Source organism: Pipra filicauda, unplaced genomic scaffold, assembly GCF_003945595.2.
Source record: "Pipra filicauda isolate LSUMZ 115617 unplaced genomic scaffold, ASM394559v2 scaffold217_size2002032_pilon, whole genome shotgun sequence".
Lineage (NCBI taxonomy): Eukaryota > Metazoa > Chordata > Aves > Passeriformes > Pipridae > Pipra > Pipra filicauda.
Genome location: NW_024104329.1, coordinates 717,633 through 737,430, shown reverse-complemented (window position 1 = coordinate 737,430; position 19,798 = coordinate 717,633). Strand labels below are relative to the sequence as shown.

At 40.9% G+C, this 19,798-nt stretch overlaps 1 protein-coding gene across 1 annotated transcript in view; it reads left to right on the top strand.

Annotated features, from left to right (window-relative positions):
- Nucleotides 1-1,165: 1,165 nt before the first annotated feature.
- Nucleotides 1,166-19,798, top strand: part of AP2A2 (adaptor related protein complex 2 subunit alpha 2) — a 48,779-nt gene continuing 30,146 nt past the window's right edge. Inside the window, exons 1-2 of the mRNA XM_039381205.1 lie at nt 1,166-1,326; nt 14,348-14,416. Of these exons, the coding sequence (XP_039237139.1) occupies nt 1,260-1,326; nt 14,348-14,416 (136 nt within the window). The 5' untranslated portion in view covers nt 1,166-1,259. The remainder of the gene's footprint in view (nt 1,327-14,347; nt 14,417-19,798) is intronic.

The window sequence follows — 19,798 nt, the reverse complement described above, 5'->3', positions numbered from 1 at the left end:
CTCCAGTAGCCCTAAACCCCATTATTTTCCACTAAGCATACTAATCACTTCTGTTACAGCTGAAGCTCTGACCATACTTTTGGGTAGGCAGACTAGGTCAGTTTTAACACCATTTGAATCTATTTTTGGCTGATGTGATTAAATGCTCTGCGCAGTCCTACCTCTTCGGCATGTTTAAGACAGTTTAACCTTGAAATGTTTTCAGTCTCAGGAGCAAATGTAGCGTGGGACTGTGTTGCTCTGCATGTTCGCAGCCTTCAGGAGAAACACGTGGCCCTGGGTTTGCAGTCTGCGGGCCCAGGGAGCCAGCGGGTGTACATTGCTGTGTAACACAGAGCAGCCACACCACTCATGCTATTGATGGCAGCCTCACAAGGGCTATGTGACTAAGGATGGAGCTGCACACAGTAGCTCCTGGGCTGGTCAGTGTTCAGAGAGACCATGCAGGGTACATGAAACAGATCCCATGTACGGTTTTGGGTCCCTGTGGAGCAGCAGGACCAAGGCGTGGCCTCCCAGGGTCCACCTTGTGGAAAGCATGTTCTTACGGATGGCACCATTCAGAGTTTGTACCTTGCTCTCCATATTTTTGCAATAATAAGATCGCAGATTAACAGCCTGCTCAAAGCTTAGCGAAATTTTCCTGTCTCCTGATCTGCCGTCCCTCTCCTTCCCCTCAGCTCTTACATCCTCTGAGGCAACTGTGAAGCTCGATATTTCACCTTCAAAAATGATCAAACTTTTCGACCGTTAGGGGCACGGGGAGCGGAAGGGATCAGGCTGTTCCCGAGCCCGGAGCACGCAGTGGGTTCCCACACGGACCTAGCGGCTGACGCCGTCCTGCCGCCCCTCGCCTCGACCCGGGCCCATTTGCCCCGGTGTGCGGTGACTTGGTAATCGCGTCCCAGCAGCGACACCGCCGAGCTCCAGGGCCCGCAGGGTTGCACGGGGGATGGCCGGGAGCCGCAGGACACCCCGGGGCCATCCCGGGGGCCGGGCGGGGCCGCGCCCGGCGGGGCTGCAGCGCAGGGAAGCAGCGGGGCCCGGCGCGGCCCGCGGCGTTCCCGCCTCCGCGCGGCAGGGGGCGCCCGAGCGCCGCCCGCCCGGCGGCTGCGGGGGCGCGGGAGCCTCGGCGGCGCCTGCGCGCTGCGGAGGCGGCGGCGGCGGCGGAGCGGCCTGAGGAGCCCGCGGGGAAAGCGGGCGGCGGCTGTGGGGTTTCGGCGTGTCGCGTCCCTGGGCGGCCGTGATCCAGCGCCACCATGCCTGCGGTGTCGAAGGGCGATGGCATGCGAGGCCTGGCGGTCTTCATCTCCGATATCCGCAATTGTGAGTGGCGCCGGGGCCGGGGCCGGGGCCTGGGCTGGGCTGGGCCAGGCCAGACTGGGCCGGGCGTCGCCGTGGGCTGTTGCCCCGTGGGGCCGGGGCTTCACCTCTCGATCCCCAGCCCGGAGCTTCCCCCTGGTCCCCGCAGCGGGCAGCTCGGAGCGCTCCTGCCTCACGAAATGGCGACGCGCTCGGGGGGGCGGCGCGGCGGGGAGGGGGGGGTAGCGTAAGGCGTTTGGCCGTGGGTTTGTGCGGTTTTGGGTGGGTGGGTTGCAGTGCTTCCCTGCGTCCCTGACCACCTCGGTCACCCCCCTTCGCCCTCGGGTGTCGCGGTGGCCGCCCCGGCGCAGGGGGTGCCGGTGGTCGGTGCCGCCCTTGTTCGTGATGCCGGAGCGGTGCCGGGGCGCGGTGGGTGTGTGGCGGGGCAGGGAGAGGCGTCCCTGGGCTCCTTCCAAATCCCTGAGCGGCTTTCGGCTCATCACGTCACTGATGGAAAACAGGCCTTCGTAGGCGCCTGAGAACAGGGCCCTCAGTGCGTTGTGCCTAGGCTTGGCTTAAATTGGCTTTAAGATTCTGCTTTGACGGAAGATCAGCACTTGGGATCAGTGTAATTAAACATGGGATGGAGAGGAGTGCGGTTGTGTTCCCCTGAGGGAAGCGGGAGGAGCATGTCCGTGAGTGCGTGCTGCAGAGATGAGGAGCACAAATCTGCTGCTGCTTGGTGTGGGGGGCAAGGTGTATGTCTGAGGGCATAGCCCAGTGCTCAGCCTTCCTTTCTGTCCGAGAATTGCATGTGATGGTTTAATATTAATCGGAGTTAGAGATTTAAGTGTATGATGTGGCAGGAATTGCCTGGGGAAGGGCTAAGGTCGCTGTGGTTGGTGTGATGAAACAGCTCTATTTTGTCCACCCGTGTGTCTGTAGATCACTTGAGGCTATTTTAAAAGCAATGACAATAAGATCCCCTCTCTAACAGATGAAAACGGATTTGGAGAATTTTTTAATGTGAATTATAATGACCTAGCTGGTCTTGTATTGGTATAACCATAGTGGCTTGGAAAGCTCTTCATATTGATGATTTCTAATGCAAAAAAAAAGCTGAGGAAAAATTATACTGGTAAAATGAGACCATTTAAATGCAGAGCTTCCTTAAACTAAAGTCAGGTGATGTGGACTTCTAGCCATGTAAATCTGGATTCTGTATGCAAAATTCAAGGTCGATAATTTTCCTTATAGCAGAAACTGTCTCAGTAGTTGACTTTTTTTAAGACCAGAGTTGCAGGTCCTTAGGTTTCTTTAGACTTCACTCTTGTATGTGTAGAAGGTGGCTTATAAGATGTATATCGGTTCAAGGTTACGCGAATGCTCTTGTGCTTTGTCTGGTTGGCCTGGCTGTTTACTGAAAATTTCCCAGTGTCCTGGTGTTCAGTGCAATGTGTAACATAGTTTCACTTGGTGTCATGGCCTTTAGGACTTGCTGTTGTATGTACCTGCTATTTTGTAATCATTGTTTTCATTCATTTAGCTAGAAGTAGCATGACTTTATTCTTGGGTGTCTTGTGTCTTGCAGTTGGTTAATGCATTTGTGCACTCTTGTTTGCAGTGGAGTTCAGTAGAGAGAAATACAAGAGAAGCATTCAAGCTCCTGGGTTTGTAACCTGTGTTTGGAAATGTGGAATAACAAAATTTAAGGTTGTAGGATATAACAGATTAACTACTAGTTTCCCCTCAAGTTTGCTAGTGCATAGGCAGTGTGGGAACAGTGCTGAAACTACCTCTCTGTCCAGAAGGGACAACAAACCTCTCATGCTCTCAGTATCTGCAGGAGCAGATGTAACTTACTTGTGAAACAAATATAATGTTAACACTATCACTATTTAAACAAATACTGGTATTCTCAAATGTTTTTTTACTGTCCAGACAGCTATTTGGGAGAATAGTAATTGTAATTACTTGTGTATCTTTCTCATCTTCATAATGAAGAAAGTAACTACACTTTCCAAATAGCTGCAGAAGAGCTCACAGTTCCCACTAGTAGGTGATCTATGAAACTTCCTAGTAGTTGTCTAATGGCAACACTGACTAAGATTCACAAAAATACTTGAGAGTATTCTCTAGAGACTGTGCTTTGCAGGCACTGGTGTTGGCTGAAGCTCCCTCTTTCCCTCTTCAGTAAGGAGCTAGATGTTGTCAAGAACAAAAATTAACTGCCGTTTAGGTGAAAGGAATCTTTTCATTTGTAAGGCAAAGAAAGTGTTTCTTTTCTGACGTGGGAGGGAAGCTAGACACCAAGTCAGCTCTTGACCTCTGTTTCTAGCCTTAAAATTGGACTAAATATCTGACAGTTGCAGTGATGTGCAAAATTCCTGCTGGCATTCTTAATTTCAGTCTGAATTTTGGCTTTTTCATGTGTCTTTGTAATACTGCTGTAAGGCCTGACATTTTGAGTTTACCAGTAGCCCTTCCAGATTATGAATAATGGTGAAACATAGTGTAGTTGTTTTTTTTCTGAAAGATTTTGCACAGATAAGGATTCTACATTCTAGGTGTTGCTGAAAAATGAAAATGCAGTTGTTGTGTGCTGACTGTGCCCAGATTTCAAGTTAATAGAGTAACCTAAACTTCGGGGGTTACTTATATAGATTTTGACTGCCTACCTTTGGAAATGTCTGATCTTCTTACATTAAGTTTTATTTCTTGGGCATTTGTACCTACAATGTCTGCAGCACTAAATAATACATAATTCTCTTACAGGTTTATTATGTTACTGATTCAGGAGTGATGCTGGTCTTGCCTATCTGTTTATGCCAGTCTGTTACAGGCTTCAATTAAGTCTTATTTGATAGCAGTTTACCACTGTATTTGATTGTGAATGAACACCTCGTGCTACAAGTCTGTCTTTAATAGTTAAAAGGTTGGTTGTCACTTCTGTGTTGATTAGACATATTTTTGGCACTCGGCTTATCTGTTAAACTTCCTGTTCTCTGTCCTAAATGCTTCTGTGCCACTTGTGACTTGTTAAAGCAGACTATTTAAGAGTATGCTGATTTCTCAAATGTCTGTGAAGCTTTTAATTAAAAAAAAGTTGGTATACTACTTGTAGCAGCAACTGTAAAATATTTTAAGGGGAAAAAAGTCTTCTTAGCCCTTTGACTTCGCTCTGTGAAACTGTTGTATTGTCTTTTTTCAAAATGAAATGTGTTTTATTCGTATAAATATCAAGTGAATTTTCAAAATCTGGTAATATAAGAAAATTAATTATCCTGCAGTTCCTGATCATTCTCCAGAATTTTGTTTCAGGGCAGCTTCTTGTTCTAGGCTCTGCAGTTTGCATATAGAGGTCCTACTGCAGATGGCAGATAAAATAACCCTTTAGATGTCTGTCAGTTTGCCAGTGGACGTATGGGCTTTTCTAGAAACTTGCTCATTTGGATTGTTTTATAACATATGTGAATTACTACAGTAAATAGCTTCGTAGCTTATCTTTTATAGACACCAGAGAAGAGACAAGAAAACTACAGATTGAAAGCCAGACTGAAGTCCTTGGTTATAGTAGCCCAGTTAATTAGTGCTTAGTTAATGTGACCCACTGAGAAAATAATTAGGTGTGGCTATACTGTACAAAAGATTGTGGTGATGGTGGAGCTGGAAAGCTCTGAATCCTGTGATTTGGTGAAGTACTATCCAAACTCAGGAGTTTAGGTCAGGAAGAGTCCTTGTCAACTGCATGGATTAAGTGCCTCATGAACTAAAACCTAACGAGATCTGCATGTGTTACGCGCATATGGACTCCTGCAAGAAATGTTTATTCTTAAATAGTATGTTAAATCTTTTTTTCTTGCATATTCCTGCAGTACTGCTGAAATGATTTGGCTTATGCAAGATGGTGCTTTATAAACTCCCCAGCTGTCTTAGCTGACAGATGCATCATCAGGAGTCTGTTGTCATTTTTTTTGAGTGCAGCTTTATGCTTATCTCACAATGAAGTACTTTTAAGTCATTTGTCACTCAGCTTCTGCTACAACAACAGTGCTACCTATTATTCCCCCTGAAAACTGGGAAAGCTTGCTTTTGTCCTTTCATTTGCAGTAGTGCAGAAATAGTTTCTATAACAATATTGAATGTACTACTGGTAACTGCCTGCTCCATGGTAAAATTGGGAAGTCCTCTACTCTTGAGTTGATGAAATGTGTCTACACAGAGGCAAAAGCTGCTTTTGTCACAGGCTTGGAGGACAAGATAGTTCCTAATTTCCCTCACTACTTTAGATAACTTTCTTGCCTAAAAGTCAGATAGAGGGAGGAAGGATTCCTGTAGTTTGTTCTCCAAATGTTTCTGTGTATGTTCTCTTCCAAGATGCTGCTTCTTTCTCCTCAGGTTATATTTTTCCTTAAATAAAACCCAACAAATGTATTAAACAAAGGTCTGTCTTCTCTCATAAACTTAATGCATTGATTCTTCTTTGTACTGGGCAAGGGTAGTGTCCAGAGGCTGAGCCTCCCAAAATGTAGCTTTGCTTGACTGAACTGGGACTGATGCATCAGGTTACGTATAAGTGGGGATTGAAAAAGGCTGGTTCATTAAATTCCTCATATGCTGATCACCTGTTTGAATGAATGGTAGTTATGGACTGCACTACAGGTGTATGAGGGAGGAGCATGTACATGGATTAAATGACTACATGGGTATGTATAGAGCTATTTGTTCTCTGTAAGAACAGCCAGACAGTGAAACAAACTCTTCACAGGGGGAGTTGAGCACATACAACTTGGTTTAGTTATCTGTCAGTAATTATTTTATGTCAGTAATACAGTTTTTAGTGTAAGGTATAGGTTCTTATTTGCATTGGGTATAGTTTTAAAGTAGGACTTTAATTACTTCTGCAGACAGACTTTACTTGTATTCTTAGATTACTTATCTCATTGAAAGAATTTGAAGGCAAGGCATCTTGCTTGCTCTCCTCTTTCTCTTGCAGGGCTATGGAAGCTCATCTAATATGGGTGGTTTCTGGCCTGAAAAAACAATCCTAAGTGCTGCTTAGAGCTATAATAAGCACTAAGTCTTGCATCACTTGCTACTATTTGCAGGAGAGTGATTTAAGGAAAACACAATTAGCCTGAGATTAGTCTGAGGAGGATGTCTAAAACAAAACTAGTGTTCTGCCCATGGCTTCTCTGTCTTGACTTTCTTCTAGTCATTTCATGGAACTCTGACTGAGTGGGCTGGTTGGGTGGTTAGTTTTTTTTTGTTTGTTAGTTTGTGGGGTTTTTGGTTTATTTTGTTTTTTTGTTTGCTTGGGGTTTTTTTACACTTGAGTTTGTGCATGTTTGACTAAAGGGAGAGTAGTCAAAGAAGATAGTTAATGGATGAGAGGTAGTGAAGAGCTAGAGTTTTTCATGTGATATCCAACCTCTCCATTAGATACACTGGAAAATATGGTATCTGCTTAATTTGAAGTCCTTTGCATAAAGGCTGCACATGAGGACTGATAAGAGGAAATTAAGGACTACTGCAGAGACTATTACGTATCTGCATCAATTAATGAGGTAAAAAAGGATTTTTAAGGCCGATGAAACAGTAGTTCAGAAGTGATAGCTAAACTAGGGGTCTTTGGATAAGCTTCAAACTGTTCATCTATATGAGCATGAACTAAAGTGGAAGAGAATCCCCAGTGACCTGTAATAACTCAGTGCAAATACTGCCTTGCCCTGTTGAAGGGAGTGTGGCTGTACAGTGTGAAAAGACTGATCAAGGAAATGACTCCTTAGGTGCTGCTCAGTCAAGGAAGGAGGAAGAGCTGCTTTATATAGAAGCCTAACCCTGTACCTACTGTTTGCACATCTTCTTGGCTCAAAGCTTTTACTGATAGTCAATGTCCTTTTGTCAACTAAACTGCTAAATAGATGTTCTGTGTGTCATAAAGTCATTCAGATATGAACTTCTAGTAAGCTTTCAATTCTTTTGGGGAAAGATCTGGTCTTAATTTAGACCCTATTACCTATTTACTCCTCAAACTCTGGTAACGTTTTTCTTAACTTGTGGTGCCTCGTTAGATGCTCACCATGGCTGTTTTTTTTCCTAAAATAATTTAACTTATATTAAATCACTGCAATTTAATACATCTGTATTTGGAAGCTACTTTCGTGCTCTTATTTTCCTTCTCTTATGAGGACAAGGAGTTAATGGATTAGTGGATTACAGTAAAGCCTGTGACTCCCTGCTGTTTCATGAGAAGTGTTGTTACAGGGGTAAACCTCCAGCAGCATACTGGACTAAGAAATCAGTTCTGTGGATAGTAGAATATTAGAAAATGCACTTTACAGAGTTCCTAAATGTGATCAGTAGATCACTGATCTCTGTCTTTGGATATCTAATCACAGCAGGATGTCTGAAGACACGACTATCTTCAACTGCCTTTGTGCCATTCATGATCTTCAACATGGCAGACAGGCACTTCTTTCTTCTGATCAAACAGATCTTATGAAAGGACAGCACTCATGTTTTCATTCATATTAACAGGATGTTAATATGTCATTAAGCAAAAAGCTTCTTGTTCTGCAGCCTTGAACAGGTCAATGGGTGAAGAAAAGTGAAGCCATAGTAACATTTTGTCAAGGTACAATATTTTATAGTAGTCCCTTTGGGTTAGTTGTGCAATGAGTTTGTAAACAATAGCACCAGCATACTCAGGTGGAGCTGGACCTTGCATCTCTCTTGTAGTACTGCAGATAATTTAACCAAATGAAGGAATCTGTGCAGACAGATGCTCATAATGTGAGAGCAGGCATACAGCAAACACACCACTCTAATGTATTGCTATGCAACCTGCCTGCCTTCCTTTTGGCCCTCTTCCCTGCTGTGCTAAAGAGCCAGCTGAGAGACTGGGAGAGCCGGACAATGGATTTGGTGTTTTTACTTCATGACGATCATAATCTGCATAGCAAACGGCTAATCTGTACTCTAGAGCTATAACATGAGTATCTGTCCCACTGGCAGGTAAAAGTAGTGGTTTAATTTATTGATATGAGATAAAAGTACTTTGAAAGCTCTTTCACAAAGGCAAGAATGGAGGCACTGATTACTTTTACATGAATATTTTCCTATATAAGTATTTCTGCTATTTTTACTGTAGAGACTCTAGTGTTTGTTTTGATTTTGCTTCTTTCTTCCAGTTTCTTTCTCTGTTCTCTGACAGCAGGGTTCAAGAATGCAGTGTAGTCAGCATCATGCTTGCAAGCTGTTTTAGCAGTAGGAAAAGCAAGTGGATAATCTGGTTGCTTTTTGTCAACTAAAGTGTGTTTGGATGGTGAATGTGGTGAACTTGCTTTATACCTGGTCATGTCTTCTGCCAGCATTATCACTTCTAGCAAAGCTGATATGACTTACCCTTTGGATAAACCACTCTTACCTTCTGATGTTTGGCTCCACAACTGACTTGTAGCAATACAAGGTAGTAGCAGGAATGTGTATGCCAGGAGGAGAGCAGCACTTTAGGAACAGCCTGTAGTTGTCTCTTAAGTATAGCCTTGAATCAAACTGGTTCTGATACTGTATCAGCATTTTGCTGAAGAGAAGCTAGTAGCAGTTTGTTGGTGCTGTCTCTCCCATAGAACTGGCCAATCAGCTTGGATACTCTTAGTGTAGAGGCTAATGAAAACATAACAAAAGAAAAATTCTTATGTTTGGAAAATAATGACTTGCAGCTCTCAAGGAAGGTGTCTAACAACATCTTTGAAATTGGGAATTTATCTTTTGTGTAAGAACTGTGTTCTTGCCAAGGAGATGTTCTTAGCCACTAACAAGTTTAGAGAATTTCCTGCTCTTAACCATGGCAGTATTTGTATTACTCTCTCCTAAACAGAACAGTAGACTTGTCCTCTCTGCAAGCCCTGTTTAATAATTGAATGTGAACAGTCATGTTATATTAGTGGTAGTGCCGCAGATAGTCACTGACACTACTACTGTCCTTCAGAAAGTGTGACAGAATTGTGACAGGCTTTTTCTTGTGCTAATAGAACCTCCTACCCAACATGCTTTATAGTTGTTCATGCCAATAATGGCACATCTATAATCATGGATTGTCAGATGGCCACAGGGCAGGTAAGGCTAAGAGGTAACATGGTGCAGCAGTTCTGACCTGTACATACATTCAAAACAAATGAATTATTGGGGGGGCTCAATTACACTGGTGGCTGATTCTAAGCAGATTGGAGCCAGATGAGTACTGGGAACATTAAACTTTTGTAAAGTGATTTTTTCTGTTGCTTCAACTGTGGTCAGTATGCCCATGTCTCAAAACCTTGCCTGCAGAAATCTACTCTGCTTGGTATTTGTATAGGTGCTGAAAGAAAAAGTGCTTCTCTGTTCCTTTGGGAAATAAATGTGTAGACTTTGTCAGAAATATATCAGACTCTAAGTGGTTTGTGTGAAAGTTAAGAACTTGTAGCAGTTCTGGGCAGCACAGATGTGCTCTGTACCTGAAACATGGCTTAGGCAGTCTGCAGTTAGTGTAGCAACAAGCTAATCCTGATGGAGCAGGTTACTAAGTGAGCCACAAGCAGCCTACTAATTTTCACCTTGAAGCACTTGCTTAATCTTGCAGCCCTACTGCCAAGTTAGGGTATGTCAGATGTTCTTTTCAAAGGAATGGACTCAACAAACCACTTTCCTGTAACTTATTTTCTCCTTCTTTAGATTGTAATGCAAAAGCTCCGAACTGAGGTATGGAGCTGTTATTTATGCAGTACTGAAATGCTGACTGTAGCCTGGATTACTAGGACATGCAAGAATAGTAATTGGTTCTCTGATGAGCTGCATGACTTTTGATGTTCCCTACTCTATCTTTGTTAAACAAGATGGTAATTAAAGATAATAGTGCTCTGCAGACTAAATTTACCTTGCCTAGTGAACGCAGTAGGCAGCATGGTGGAGTCTGAAGCCTGACAAACTGCCAAGTATGAAGTAATCACTCCTAAGCACCTTGGACAATGTTTTGCCTGGGTATCTGTGTGCTCGGGTGCTCATCTTGGGAAAGACTCACAGCACTCCTGTACTAGGGCTATAAGGCTGTAAACAGTGGGTGTCTTTTCGGCAAAGTAGCAAGCCAAAACTTATTGGCTTGCATTCACTGCTTTTAATAACTTGTTATGGATATTTAATCATAGTCTTGTTAAGCTGGTAGAAGTCCGAATAAGTGAAAGTTAGAAGGAAGTGGCCTGAACTCATATGGAACATAATCTTCTTGTGCTCTGGCTTAAATTCCGTCCTACCCTTCAGTCTGTATACACGACATGACCTTTATTAAAGCCTCTCCGAGTTAAATGGCGTGACTACAGAACATTTTGTTGGTGTACAGCTCTGAGAATTTCATGAAAGTGGGAACTGTGCAACAGCCTGGAAGTGTGGTGGAACAATTGCCTTTGCAAGCTCTGAAATGTAAATCTCTAGTCCCGCAGCACAGCACTCCTTCAGCTGTCATCCCTAGTAGCCCATCTTCCTTTTTCACTCTCCTTAAGGCTACTTAAGTGTTTCTAGTGATGATAAAAATGAAATATGCATGTAGAAATTATTCAGTGAGTGTTACCATAGCTGAGTAATGTAATGAAAACTTCTCAATTGATTAAAGATATTTCCTTTAACTGTACCCTCCCTCCCCCAAGCAGTCGGACAGAAGATCTAGCTAAAAATTGGTCCTTGGTTTATGATACTCTTATTTTCTTTTTTCCTGTACAGCTGAAGCTACCTGCTACTGTGAGATTTTGGGTTGCTTTGTCATCCTCTAATGTAAGCAGTCAATCGAGTTGGAGTAAGGTTACCCTTCAATATAACTGCTGGAGTTAAGGATATTTGGTTTTAAATACTTCAGCCTGGTTTTAACTCATAAGTTATCCTAAACATTGTTATGTGATTGTCCTCAGTGACGTTTAATGCTTGGTGTGCTGGTGCTGTTCTCTAAAACTTCACTTTCAGGCATGTATAGATTGTAATCAATAATAAGGTGACAACTTAATTGTTCATTGTGATTTCCAATATATGGAGTTAAACTTTTATCACCAGCTAGTTGCTATGCTATTTATGCTTGGTCAAGGTCTGAATGAGATCATACGTTTGCCTTCAAAATAGAACAACCTGGAGGAATTATTTGAAACAGGCTTTTGTTCATATGCTAAGCAAGTATTTAAATTTGGAGAATAAACCTTCAGATGTGAATTTGCTGTTTAATGTGGATGTTCCTGTCATCTCACTGCTACAGCATGGGGGTGGGATTTTCATGTTTGTGTTGCTGAAGCTGCAGACTATTTCTACCAAAGGTGCTGACTTCACAGATTCCTGAAGTATTTTAGTCAGGCTTTGCTTAATGCTCTGTTGCTGCTTAGGACAAAAAGAACCCAGGTTCTAGCAGTAACTGGTAATCTGTGAACATTGCAGGTAGATAATGCTGCTTGAAAGGTTTGCTGAGAGGTTTTGGTGATTAAAAAAAAAAGACGGCCTTTATTTCATCTTGGGATAAGAAAAGCTGTTTGATCTATATTTTTGTTCCCCTTTCCTCCATTTTTAACATCTGTGATCATTACCACACTCGTTGAGGTTAGAGAAACAATTGCTAATAATTCAAAGTAAATATTGCAATTCACTTTTGTTACAAACATAAGCTAAAGATATAGAGCAAGGACCTAGCTTCCAATCCTACTCAGGTTAGCAATATCTGAGACTGAGGTCTATATTATCTGCCCTGTTAATCTAAATGAAGTACGAAATCTCTAGACTCAGTGGTAATGTCTTAATGAGCTCTTCTCTTGGTAGAAGAGAAAATAATTTATTAGCTTTCGAAATTAAAATTTTCAGCAGGAGCAGACCAATGGCTGAAAATAAAGGAAGTGTTTTCAAGTCTTAAGAAATAGGTTACAAAACTGGAGGATTGTTTATTTACATAAACAGTTGCACCCTTTTGGTATGTTAATGTGGCTCCCTGTTCTCAGAGTGTGGACCCCGGAGCAAAGGACTTGTTTCAGTCTGGTAATGAACTCCTAATGCTGGCAAGTGCCTTAGAAGCGAACACTTAAGTATCTGCTGTGTGCACAGTACAAATAATCTAATCCAGTTAAGACAAATCTAAAATCTATAATAGAAGACACTTCAGGTCTTAGATTGTATGAGCTGCTGCTCATTTATACAATAGTGTTGCTGTTTTAAACCTTGCACTTCGGTCTTTTGTGCAGTGCCCCTTATAAAACACTGTTGTAGAATGGAAAAATTCAATTCTAAGCAAATATGTAGGGTCTGTAGCTATTTTGTTAAAATGACTAGGCCAACTGTAATAGTTGCTTCTATTTTGGGCCTAACATGTCTGTATTCCTGTGGCTGGCCATTATTACAGGCATATTAATATAAACCAGCTCTCTCCATCTTATGCCAGAGTTGGTTTCAGAAGTGCTGATTTTTTTTTAATCTAAATCAATAAATTACAAAATCTGGATTTGTTTGTACTTGGCAAGGGATTCTCTTATACTTTAAATATTTTGCTATTAACCTATCCTAAGGCACTTGTTTCCTTGAGTTACTTAATCACCTCTCATCAGGCCTGCTGTTAGATCATCTTTGGAATCGTAAAGGGAAGATTAACAGTCACAGAGTGACACAGGAGTTTGGGCATTTGAGTTGTTTCTGTGGAAGAAAGGGATGAGATTGAAGGTGCTTCAGATGCTGGTCATGATCCGCTCTTCAAGCCTTGTCACATAACCTGCCTGCCCTGATGTGGCTGTAATTGTGATCGGAGTGGTGGTGGGGGGAAAGTGTGGTGTGAACACAGGGCATGTGATCCCCACTGCTCATAATGTTGGGCCTTAGGGCTAGGGAGTGTTTATTCATAACCTTGTAGCCAAATACATATGATGAAGAGGGAAGGAAGCTGTCATTTTCTGCAGCTAGTTGATGTTTTTAGAACACCTGAAACTCCTTGAAACTTTTGGAAAATGGACAAAGTTTTAGACTTCTTGAAAGTTTGAGAAGGTACAGGTCTGAATTTACACCAGAACTAAATGGCCAGTTCTGCAATGCTGAAGTGCACTTCATTTGCTTCCTTCAAATGTCAAGCAACTGAGTCTAATGCCTGAGTTGGCTGTTTTACCCTTCCATGCTCACTCATGTAGGATATAATGGACCCAGACCTCTGTAGAATCTCAGTCACTAAAAACTTAAATGCTTAAGAGTAATAAGCTGCTTTGGTTTTGGCAGTGCAAATATTACTTGAATAAGTTTGAATTATCAAAATTTAAGTTGCAGCTATTTCTGTGAATATCTAACTTGAATTGGCACTAGAAATCCCAATACCTATTCTTGGAATCAAAAGTTGATATGAAATACTGATGGTCCTGAGAAGTGTAAGCTTGTAAAGTGGATTTTAAATAATTCTGGTTTTCAGATTACTTTCATGAGGTATATAGAAAGTCTGAGATTATGTATGTATCCTGGCTGTGTGAGGTGTCTTTGAGTCTGGGCTACTTGTGAGTTTACTGCTTTTCCTCTTCAGTCTGTTAGGAATGTTTTTAAAGCTGTTGAACTGAATGACCATTCAATAGAGAAACAGTAAATTGGCTTGTCCTGAAGGTGAGGAATAACACAAGCTGCTTGTTTATAAGATTCTGCTTAGAAGACTTATTTCCTTCTGAGCTCTGTCAGCTTAGTAATTGCATTGAATGTAAAATTTGTTTTTTTCTTGGTAGTTTCAGGAATAGAAAAACTGAAGTGTTTGTGGAAGTCAGTAGCAGAGGCGTCTCAGGTTATATGCAAGTGATACTGTCTGAAGTCTGCAAAGCTTCTTGAAACAGGGAGATTCTTAGAGCTTCTCAAATTCCTGTATAAAGTGATGCTTAAGTTGCCTTTGTTTGCCTTTAGTTCCAGTACTGGAAAGAGAGAGTAATATGATGTTTGTATGTTCACACAGCATGGTTGGCCAAAAAGAAGCTTAGGGTGGCAGAGGGCTGTCCAAAGCACCGTGTCCTGATATGTGTTCTTTTCATTTCAGGCAAAAGTAAAGAAGCAGAGATAAAGAGGATAAATAAGGAACTAGCAAACATTCGGTCAAAATTTAAAGGTAAGTGACTTGATCATACTAAACTATACATATTTCCATATGACATTATTTTAGGAGGTTTTGTTTTTACATGTTTGGACTTCTTTTCTCAACTGCTAACTCAAGCAAAATGCTAGAGCAGTGTGTTAGAATAACTGTTGAAAATATTCTCTTAACTACAGAACATTCTGACAGACCTGTGATTCTTGGCCATAACAAAAGGAAACTCCTTCCTATATCAAAGAATTAGGCTAATGTTCACAAACTATTTCTAATACTTTGCCTCTCAACCGTGTGACTACTCAGTCTGTTGGCTTCCAGAAGACTGTGAGGATGTGAATAATTTAAGATATGTGGGTGGATGTGATTATTTCCAGTAAAACAGAGTCTGTTTAATCTTCTCTTCCTTCCTCTGTCTTCTGCCCCGATCCCTTTATGGAAGTAGTGGGTTAGGCTGTCTTCTAGCAGAATTAAGATTAAAATGTGTAGTTGATGAAGCTATACATCTTGACAACAAGCAACAGCAGTACAAATTATTCATATGAAAGAAAGGATATGCAGCAACTAATTCCAAAATGCAGCAATTCATTTTTAAACAGTACAAGGTAAAACTCATCTCTTAGCTGTATTCAAGTTGTGTACGTGTTTTCAAATTTTAAAGATTCTGAGGGGTAGTTGGGATGCTTTTAAGTGGAGTTCCAGCAGTAGTGGCTGTGGCAAGTTCTGGTTAAATAGATACGAGGCTATGTGTGCAGTTAGATAAGGCAGGGCAGCATGGAGGTCATATATGTGGCTTTAGAGTTTGCTGTATTTGTATTAAACTCATTTACCTTAGGTAGCTATCCTGACTTAGACTAGCATATCTCTTTGGAATACTCGGTGCATTAACAAATAACTTTCCTGAGCTCCATGTGATCTGTTGCTACCTTTTAAGTGGTATGTCACTTAAAGGCATGTGAGGACCTGTAAAAACACAAGTGTCAACAACAGCTTAGAAGGGGAAAATTAACCACAGTGCAAGGCATTCAAGAAAGGTTAAGAAATTCTTCTGAATTAGGAGCCATAACATGCTTCTGTGCTAACGTTTTTCTCTTAGAAATTTCAGCATACTTTATGCAGATTGGTGACTTCAGTCATAGGGTAACTAATGAAATTGCAACAGCTATTTTTCTAGATTAAATAAGAAAAGGAGCTTTCATTTATCTACCTCTTTCTGATGTCACATTGTTTTTTAATTTCTTTTCATTGCAAAACTTTCATATAACACTGATGTTTTGCCAGAAGTAGCAGGCTTTGCATTGTCTGTTGTACAGACTTACTCTTTATTACCCATTCCAAGTCTAAAAGTTTTTTGTCCATTTTCCAGTCACAGTGACCACTTGTGTCTGTTTTCCAGTGACCGGTAGATACTGCCTTCATGTGCAAAGTATGCGTGCACACTGAGCAGTTAGGATGTAGTTCAAGGGTCTACTAGGAACCTGCATAGAAGAGTAACAGCTGTTTTTTTTTAATTCCAGCTGTATGATCAAAGTGGATCCTCTTATTGCCTAGTAAATTTAAGCATAAAGGTGTAACTTTTAAATAAAACAGTTTAATCTCCAGGCAAAATCTATATTAGACAAAGATATGATTTAAAGATATTTTTCAGATAAAGAGGCTGAGTTTAATTAAAAATTGTTTAGGAATTTCTGTATCATAAGAATTTAATCAAAGTTTCATGTTAGTTTATCTTTCAACTAATTTCATTAAGTTGATTAATCTGGAAGATACTGCACAAAGACTGCTTGTTTTCTCTTGGTCTTTGTTTTTAAAACTACTTGCTGTCAGATAGCAAGATTATTGGTTATGAGCTGTTGCTGAAATTCATTTCAACACCTAAATTCTTTACTTAGCTGTTCAAACAGGACAGGTTTTTTATAAAGATATATTAACAGTTACTCCACCTATGCCCTTGCATCATCAAGAACACCTAGAGGAGAATGCCTAGCTGGAAGCCTTGCTGCAGTCACACTAACACAGAAATCTAGTTCTTTCAGCATCTTAACTTTAGGCTATACTACTTTTTCTATCTTGATTTGATTAATAGGCAAGCTTTAGTTTTTTTGTAAAACCTAACCAAATTTTCACTAATGAAAGTGGAGGTTTTCATCAGCATAAGTCTTCAGTTAGCAGTGAAGGCCTGAAAATTTCAAAAGGTATAAAAAAAGAAAGTTATTGAAGCTCCTTTTGCTGCCTACTGTATGTTCAGGTGTGCTTAAAGCATGAACATCTGTCAGACCTGCTCTCTTCACTGCTAGAGTTAAATCTGCTGGTGTAAAGGAATGCAACGGAATTGCAGACAAATCTGTAGTGGTTAAGGCTGTCTAATTACTGACTTGCAGGGTAGTCCAGTTTTTAGTGTTTGACTGTGATCAAATCTATTAAATAATCCACTTTAGGTAGCAGCAGTTGGATCTCACTTGCTGCCCAACTTCTCATGTTTTCACCTGATGCGAAAAGCTTTATTCTTCAAGATGAAATAAGGAAGCTATATTGAAACCTTTAATCCATGTGAAAGCTAAGTATTCTAGAAAAAATGATGATTTACACATTTTAAGTAACACAAGTGAAACTGCCTTTGGGTCCATCTGCACCCTCTAACTTTTGTGAACGTACAAGTGGGAAAAAAATGAACCTGTGAATTCTTTGGGTACCACAGCAGTCAATGCAGCCTTTAAAGTTAATGCTAATTATATTTATGCCTTCCAAGTGCACTTACTGGTAAAGTGCAGTTAATCCTGCATGGGGATTACAGAATGAACACTGACACACAGTTCAGTGTTTTGTCAAGGCCAGTTATCCTGAGTCTTGCCCTGTGAAGAGTCTATGAATGTATATTCAGAAGGCTGCTAATGTCACCTCTGGTGAATGACTACCTTACCCATGGTAGAGCTTGTCTCCACTGGTTTTTTTTCTGTGAATGTCTTTATAAATGCAGCAGTATGAGCCACTGTATTTCTAGCTTTAAGAAAGCTTGGCAGGGTGAAACTATAAGTGAATGTCAGAATAGCAAGTTTTGCAAGGTATTTTGTGACTTAAGTACAAAAATAGTTAAAAGTACATGAGCAGTGAATTCTTCTCTGCTTACTCATGAAGCAAGGGAGAAATAATCATAGGAGTCTCTGGCTGTGCAGAAACTCTGATCAAGCAATGATCAGAGAATGGAGGTGCTTTCAGCAAAGTGGTGTGATAACTTTAACCTGCATACCTGGTGTAGCATCCTTTAAGAATTATTTAAATAGTTTTGAAAAAGTATCAGTGTAAGCTCATTTAGTAGCTTGAGTGAAAGACGACTAAACCTTCACATAGCTGATCTTCATTATGGTTACTTTATTACTAATTCTCTATGGATTTTGGGTGGAAAATCTTACTTAAGGCAGTAACTCGATGTAGCCTGAACAAAACCAAAAACATAAATGTCACAATTTGGAAGAAGCTGAGTTTAGACAGCTTGTTGTGTAACTGCCTTAAAAGTGTGAGAAACTGATAGCTTTGTATCTCTTTGCTGCAGAAGTCCCACATGGACCTGTGGTTGTTCCTTGCAGAAGGGCTATATAAAAATAAAGAGATCTTCATATGCATTTTATTATTGGTTTAACCCAGTTTCTTTTAATGTAGCTCTGACTTTAAAAAATGTTTTTAAACAGTTTGGATTAAGAGAAATGTGTGATTGTGAACTTAAGATGGAGTCCCCTGTCAAACAGTTATGGTGAATGCTGGTGTCCTGGGTTACTGGCCCTGCCTGGCCAAAGATGCAACTGTTGGAGTGACTACATTGCTGTAACCAGGGAAGGGTCCGAGTAAGAAACAAGGCCTCCTGACATAGATAAGTTTCTTTCTTGACAGCATAAGAGACTGGTGTATCTCTGGATCTCTGCATGCTTCAGCACACTGTTGTAGTATCTGGACCCACATCCCATGTAACTTGCAAGATATTCTTATACTGTTACGGAAAAGGCTGAATATTTCTACTTGTGTTCTATTGTGCAAGTAGCTGTCAAGCCTGTTACCTGCCTTATATTTGGGTAACCTGTTATTTAAAATACCCTTGTATTTAACAGGCTGGGATAAGGCTATGCATCTCTGGAAAAGCAATACTTTTCCTGAACTGATGGAACATATGCCGTGGCTTTGGATTCTAATCTAGCTTCTGTGCGCCAAGCTCAGCAGGAATTTAGAATCTCTGTACTCAAGGTGACTTTGTCTCTTGTTGATGCATGAGGAAGCTCCATTGCTGAGGTCAGTGTGTCCTTGACAGTTGCTTTAAACGCTTCTGCATTAATTGAGATAAGAATGTAAGAGAGAGAAATGACACCAGTGTGATAAAGCAGAAGTTGTAGAAGTTAAATGTGAAGCGGAGAAATGCTATTCCTTTTGTTTTACGTATTCAGACTGTAAGCTGATTTTGCTCCCATGTTTGAGCCAAACTGGAATTCTGACTGTCAGAGTAGTAGTTGCTTTGTGAGTGAAAAAATAACCAGTTTATTAAATTGTATCACTTTGATCTCTCAGACTAGACTTTGTGTATTTATGAAACAGCTCACAAATCTATAAGCTGTTTCTACAGGCGAAGGAACTTTGTTGTCTGCTTGATTCAGACTTTTTTCCTTATCTGGCATTAGAATTTAATTTTGTTCTGGTTGCTGTTTGTGTTACAAGTGTGGCTGCTAGATTTCAGACATGCTAGTGTATCTTCATTTTGGCTCATGCAAAAGTGCTCCAATGTCAGTTGTTAATCTCTGGTTTTTGGTTGGGGTTTTTTGTTACTTCAGCTGACTTTTTTTTCATGTTCAAGCAAGTCTTCTCTGTTGTCCCAAAATACGTGGTAACTCTTTGGAGGAAGTTAAGATAAGCCTCTAAGTACCTGTTTTAAACAGAAGCTGTGTAACAGTAAATTGCTTTCCTGACAGGCTGTGAAACCGTAGTCTTTGTATTTAAGATGGGTCTGGTTAATCTGGGCCAGTCTTCTGATCATCTAAGAGATGTATGAAGACAATCAGACAGTAAAATACTAGTGTCTTCACTGACAAACTGAATTGTTGAAAGTAAAATCAGGCTTCAAATATGACCTGAGTTGTAAGGCTGCTCTAGTACTACTCTGTTCTAGTGGCAGTAGTAGTATAGTAATTAGGTAGTAGTTTATTAATTTGTATGGGTTGTCTGCCACAAATACTCAGTGTTTGATGTAGAAGGCTTGGACTGTCACTCTTGAGGAAGTACAGATCTTGTCTCAAAGTGTAGCTACGTTCATAAAAAGTAAATTCACTTAGCCTCTGAGATGGGGGTGGCCTTCTGATTCAGTATATCCTTGGATTGCTGCCAGCTGCCTGACCAGGAGTCAGTGTCAGCCTAGAAAGGAAGCAC